The 6,789-nt window shown below is 33.1% G+C and overlaps 1 protein-coding gene across 2 annotated transcripts in view; it reads left to right on the plus strand.

Moving 5' to 3' along the window:
* AEBP2 (AE binding protein 2) overlaps window positions 1-6,317 on the plus strand; it is a 51,853-nt gene extending 45,536 nt beyond the window's left edge. The window contains exons 7-9 of one of the 2 annotated variants that reach the window (XM_037389093.1): window positions 2,514-2,627; window positions 2,883-2,949; window positions 4,231-6,317. In XM_037389093.1, coding sequence (XP_037244990.1) covers window positions 2,514-2,627; window positions 2,883-2,937 — 169 coding nt within the window. In that variant the 3' untranslated portion in view covers window positions 2,938-2,949; window positions 4,231-6,317. The remainder of the gene's footprint in view (window positions 1-2,513; window positions 2,628-2,882; window positions 2,950-4,230) is intronic. The other variant, XM_037389095.1, reaches the window with a different exon arrangement.
* The last annotated feature ends 472 nt before the right edge of the window (window positions 6,318-6,789 follow it).

Raw genomic sequence — 6,789 nt, forward strand, 5'->3', positions numbered from 1 at the left:
AATATTCTAGTAAAATGTGTAGGGTTTTGGGATTTTTTTAGGACAGCTGGTAATACTTCATGTAACAGCATTCTGAAGTTACTAAAATATTATAGGTAAAGATAGTTAATTGCATTTTAAGATAAAAAACACTAAAAACATAAAACACTGGGAACATACAGAGTACTTTTTGTCCTTTATACAGAGTTGAATGAGTTTTTTTGATCATGCAGATGAATACAATATTAGAATCTCTGCATCAGAGAAGACAAGTTATTCAGTAATGTTAAGACATCCCTGACAGAATGTGATTTGGTCAGTCAGGTCAAAGGAATAATGTATTTTATATTGATGTATTTCTTGCATCTTGATTGGGTTAGGTAGAGGGTATATTTCCTGCACTGAGTTACATAGTTTTGAATTATTGAGTATTCAGTAGATTCAATTCCATCAGTTATTGCAGTTAAGAACAGCAAATGCAAGGTATCATGTCATCAGTCTTATGCAGTGAACGTACTCGCGCTTCAGAAGAGTTGAATGCAGTCATGGTGATTACTTTCTGTTCTGCTGAGCTGTTCATCAGTCTTTCAGATGGACCTAGTCATAATTTTAACTTTTTCTGTGCTGAGTCATTTTGTGAAACTGTTTAACTGCTCAGGTTATCTGTACATTAAGTAATTTTTCAGGAAAAGTGAATACCAGTCTTTAAGCCATTTCCTCTACAAGAGGGAAATAACTTTTAAATTAGAGCAGGAATTTATTCTTTGTGCCAGTACTACTTAGCTTAATTAGTTGTCTTTATGTATATTTCAAATAGTCTTTGCATGTGAAAAGTTTTCTTATTTGCTGTTTGTGGTGTTCTGCATCTTCAGCATATAGCTTCTACTAAAAATGTCTTTCAAATGTTATTTGTCAAAAACCTGATTTTGACTTTAAAAAAAAAAAGTCTTATTGTTTTTCACCTGTCATGATCCGTATTAAACCTTAGCATATTGCCTCCTGAGTGTTTTGGTGTCGTCCCCTCCATTTTTTTTCTTTTTTCTTCCATCTTCATCTGAAAAGGGAAAGGTATTATTGGAGTAACTCCTTTTCCTACCAGGATAAAAGTTTTCAGTTTCATTTCAATTTTTGGATGGATTACCCAAAAATTTGATTTTGAATTGCAGCTAACTTTTATTGCTGAAAAATCGAGATTCAGTTTAATAATTTGCAAAAGTCTCTAAAATTGCATATAGTGTTATATAGTGTTGGTCAAGGAAGGAACTGTTTCATTTAAATAGTCTTAAATGTTGGGTTGCTCGATTTGAATTTTGTTTCAGAATGTTAGAATTCTCAGCTACAAACTTAAACTTTTTTCCCTAACCTGAAATTACTTTTTGACTCTTGTGTCATGTACACAAAAAAAACCCCAACCACCAACAAAAAACCCCAAACAAAAACAAAACAAGCACCATTCCCACCACTCCCCCACCCCCCCAGCCTCCAAACAAACAAAACCCACACATGCAAAAAAACCCAACAAAAATCTCCCAGATTTTATGTGGGATTTCAGGAGGTTGTTGGGTTTTGGGTTGGTTTTTTATGCTTTTTTTTGGGTGGGTGTGGGTTTTTTTCTATGTTTTCCAGTAGTGGAAGCAAAATGGATCACTTGTGTTTTCTGCATGGCCTTGGTCATTGCTGACTTTTAGGAAGGAGACAGGGAAGTAAGATACTGATAACCTATGCAAGCCCAGTACCTCTCTTAACAATGTGTCACCTGAAAACCTCAGCAAGGCCTTAAAAACACAATGTACTTTCAGTAAAAGAAGCAATAATGCAATAAAGCCACTCTGAAGTAGGCATGTTTGGTTTCAAAGAATTAAAGTACAGAACATAGCTCAATTGTGTGTTATCTGCCTCTCTCTTCCCCAAGTTTCACTGCAAGTGACACTGAAAGAACAATTATTTTTATTGTGTGAAGACCAAGTTTTATTCCATCTCACAATGGGAACTGTTACATAGCCAGAATATTTTGTGGTGATTGCCTGGATTTCCTCAGAATATAATCAAACTATTAACTTTGGCAGAGTTGGAGCATATTGACATTGAAAGCTTTGAACTTGGAGCAAGCAAATTAGTGTAACTTGAAGCTCAGCGCCTGCAGTATATCCTGGCCTTTACTTTTTGACAACATCCAAGTATTTATGCCCAGTAAAATAAAGTGTTTTCAAAGAACTGGGTTTTTTCCTGCTATTCATTTTCACATTAAATTGGAGAGTGTAGTGCCATTATCATTGTATGTTTGGTTTAGTATCCTTCTGGAATAATCTAAGTTCTGTTTAGTATCTTTTTCACACTGAGAACTTGGAAAAACTTTGAAGTTCATTGTGTAAAGACTGGCTGTCTTTTCCTCAGGCCAGTGCAAATGCTTTTTAACCAGTGAAATGTGAAGATTACTTTAAAAAAATCATATGTACTAGTTTACCGCATAATTTTATGGTAAGAAAAACAGTTGATCTTTTTTGAATATTTTTATTTTATTTATTTATTCATAGTCTGCCTGATGTGTGGGTAAATGAAAGTGAGCGACATCAGTTAAAAACTAAAGTAGTTCATTTATCAAAACTACCAAAAGATACTGCCTTGCTTCTGGACCCGAACATATACAGGTAACGTCCTAATTTTGAATCTCTTAAATATAGTCTTAAGCCTCACTTAACTTTTTGACGTTGGAATATCAGGATTGCTAATACATTATACACTAGACCAGGGAGCCTCAATCCTGTCAGCGTCCAGGAGTTAAGTTCTGAGGTCTTAAGTTGTTTCAGAATTACTTTACTACTTGAACTGAACTCTAGTTACTGAGAAACGGGGAATGTGTGTATTTACCAAGTGTATTTTACTTTTTTGTGCTTGGTGTACAGAAATTCTAGTAAAGGAGGTACATACAGTGGAATCCTGAAAGATCACTTCTGTTAAGATCACATACTGGTTTGTATACCAATTTTTTTAAAGTCCAAATTTATCTTTACATATTTTATATTCAACTGTAATACATGCAGTATTACCTTGAAATCTGTACTTGTATCCAAGTACTGTTATTTTTTAATACAAGATTCTATAGAGGGGGACAGAAGGGGACAGTATGTCACTTGTCTTTAAGCTGCATTCACATTTGTGTTTTTAGGACTTCAGATTGGCTTCTAATACATGTTGTTTCTAATAATTCCCTGATTTCCCCACCCACCCACCTTTATTAGTGCGCTCACATAATTGTCAGTACCCACAGTTCTCTGTGTGTACAGTTCTTAAAGGTAATCTGAAATGCTTAATTCACTCTAAAGTTTTTGAACATCCAGAGATACATATTTATGGGTTTCTATTAAAAATTCATGAAAATGGGTCAGAAAAAAAGAGTTTTTTCTGCCGTAACAGAAGTTCGATGTTCCTGTGTTTCTTCTTTAATATCCAGTGACCTAGGATGGTCTAAAGGAGTAACTAGAACACTAATCTGAGGTCTCAGTATATGATAAGCCTTTCAGTTCACCTTTAATATTCAGTGTATTTCACTAATCAAATTAATGAAACCTTGGTTTACAATATGAAAATAAATCATCATACTGTATCTGCTATCTTTGCAAATACAAGTGTTTAAAATACTTTAGTATATGAACAACTGATGTTAATCATAAATCATAAAAATGGTATGAGGAAATTGGATTGTGTCTTTTAAAACTGCTTAACACAGTGACTTTTATAATCTGATTTAGGTGTTAATTTTTGTATTGTTTACTTTTGCAGAACTTGATAGATTAGTTTGATTTGAAAAGGAAAAAAAAATAACCTTTCAAAATAAAAATGTAATCTTTGGGATTAAGTCTTTGGAGAAAAATGAGCAACCCTTTCTCTCTCTCCCAAATAAAATTAAAGTCCTATCACATGATACTGCACTAGACTTTTAACAGTACAGAGCAGTGTATAATTAAGAAGAGCTTTGGGGTGAACTGTGGGAGGTCAAAGAAAGTTGAAGATTAAAATTTTGCAAGGGGAAAAAGTGGTTAAAGAAATTCAGTGACAGCTATTAATGTCACGCTAAAATGATGACTCCAACGGCAAATTTGAATTATCTGAAGTGTATGCTAATATGGGATCATCTAAAATGGCTTTCAGTTTTAATAAAATTAAACTAGATTCTATACAGTCATGATTTCATAGTGTATTCTGGCTGACTTTCAGGGTCTTTATGTAAAACTGTACTATCTTCTTTTACAGAACAATGCCCCAGAAGAGGTTGAAGAGGTAAAAACCAAGCAAGTGGGGACACCTGCAGTCTTAGTCACTGACAATGGATTTAGAAATAAAGTTGCACATTAGTCAAATCCCATCCTTTTTTTTTTTCTTTTTCTTAGATAAATATTTATGCTTAGTGTAAACATTCTGTGAATGAAGTTGATGCTTCCGTGGAATATATTAATATATTACTGTATATCCACATTTTCATGGAATGGTACAGTGGGAGACTGAGCAAACACTCTTCTGGCAACTTAGTGGAACAACTGAAAGGCTTTGCATGCTTGCTTCTTTAAGCTGCTTTTTTCTTTAGTGAATACAGTAGTTTATATTTGATGAAAAGAAAAAGTAACCATCACCATTTACTCACAATTCCCAGGAGAACTGTCAACAAGCTATTAGGCTTCTTGTCAATGTTAACTAAATATAACACACGCCAGACAATAAACAGCTACCGAGGGATTATCCTGTTGCCCTTTGAGTATGGTGGATAGTAATCATTTGTCATTTGTAATCTCGTGTCCTTTTGCAGATCCCTAAAATATGTTGGATTATAATATTTAAACGAATGTTGATGGAATGCTTGTCTTTTCCAATCAACTATGAATACATATAGTACGGTTTAAAGATGTTAAGAGTGTTGCAGTATGTCTGACCCCCTTTTCAGGAGTAGTATAGTATGTTAAGATCTGCTTTTATGTGATCCGTATCAATGGACGGGTTTTGAAAAACCTCTACTTAAGCAGTTAGTGTTATTGGTGTTTTGTTTTACTTTTTTGGCCCTTTAGGATCCCCGTTCACTTGTAAAGTATACTTTTTTTATTTGGCCTGATGTTTTCTAGATGTAAAGAAAATGGTATTTTTGAAAAAAAAAATAATCTAGAAATTCAATCCTTTATGCACCAAAGTTGGCTTTGAAAAGGAAAGTAAAATCATTTTCTTGCTTAATAAGCAAGAAGCCATGGATTTTTTTTAACTGACAAATAGAGATGCGTCTAACCTGTTTAGTCTTTGTATGGAGACAAAAATGTTGCATATAGATAATAGGACATTGCTTGTAAATATTTCAGCAGATTTGTAATATATTTTTATATTATGAAATGTACTGTAGATGTTTTTCTAGAGGCATGAAAGTTAAAATGTATATATTATGGTAGAAATAATATTGAAGGATATTGTAATTCACTAGTGCTGCCAGAAGAATTGTTTTAAAAAAGCACCTTCCTTAACAATAAAAAAACCCTTCTTTTACATACCTAAGGGACTATATACTACTGTTAATATCTGTTGTAAGAACAAAAATACATTGAACATCCTTCCCAGAAATCTTAGAGGGATGAATAGTACCCATAGTTAATTCATGGCGCTCCTTTCTAATAGTAAACACAAAATTAGTTTTTTCCTTACTATTGGAAGGAACTAATATGTAAAATTTGTATGGATATATGCAGTCAAACTGCAGAGTTAGTCCTCCTTGTTGGGGAGGAATTTACTACAGTGAAACTAATAACCAGCAGTTTTTACACTAAATTTTTATTAAATAGAATAAAACTTAAAGTAACCCTTTGGTTGCAGAAGTGAGCATATCCTAATATAATACAAATGCATTCTGCATTGGTACTGACACGAGAGCCTTGCTTAGCTCCAGTGGGTTAAAAATGTTACTTATATACACACAAAAAAAAAATCTTATCAAACGAAATAAAGTGCAGATTAAAAGCACCACTAATATAAGATGTTCTGGAATGGTTGTTTAATAAGGGTATTATTCATAAAATCTGTAGTGATGTGACTTTATTTTTGAAAAAATGCAGTGTTTTGGTTTTATTTTTTTTTGCTTGAGCACTTCACCTACTGCTTTTTCTGTACCTATAAAGTAATCCGTAATCTTTGTTTCTTTTTTGAATTTGTTATAAAATTGCCAAATAGAAGTGTTTCAGATATAGTTTGTATTTGTATTTTTTTAATTTTATTGCTTCATGAGTTTCTTGTAAGTCATTTATAATTGACAGATGATTGTAGACCTTGCCTGAGTATTTTTTCTAATAAAACAAAGCAAACAAACCTCATTAGCTTCAAAAGTGTAAGATTTCAATGAAGTTTTCAAAGATAAATATAAAAATGTCACTATCGCATTATTTACTCTGTACATAGTAACAGGCATATCTTTAAAAAAAAGGGAATTAATGGATTCAAGTCATGTATTGTTCATGTAAACAAAGGCTCTTTCTTGGGTTTGAGAAAAGTATTATCTGATGTTCTCATGGTACAGCTTCTACCTTGGAAGGAAAAATCAGTTTAAATTCAAAACATCTGTGAACAAATGGATATGTTGGAGTTAATTGAAGGTTCCATAGTAGTCAACAGGTAAGTGGACTGCTGGCTGCTTTTACCTTGAAGTTATCAAACTGAATTGCTAAAACTATTTATGCTTGAAAGTTGTTTGTGTTCTATGAATTATGTTATTACTTGGTGGTGTTTTATTTCAAATGACAATCACACCTCTCTAAAGCTCTGTTTCACTTTGTGTGTCCCCAGATG

Source organism: Falco rusticolus, chromosome 5, assembly GCF_015220075.1.
Source record: "Falco rusticolus isolate bFalRus1 chromosome 5, bFalRus1.pri, whole genome shotgun sequence".
In the NCBI taxonomy this organism is placed as follows: domain Eukaryota; kingdom Metazoa; phylum Chordata; class Aves; order Falconiformes; family Falconidae; genus Falco; species Falco rusticolus.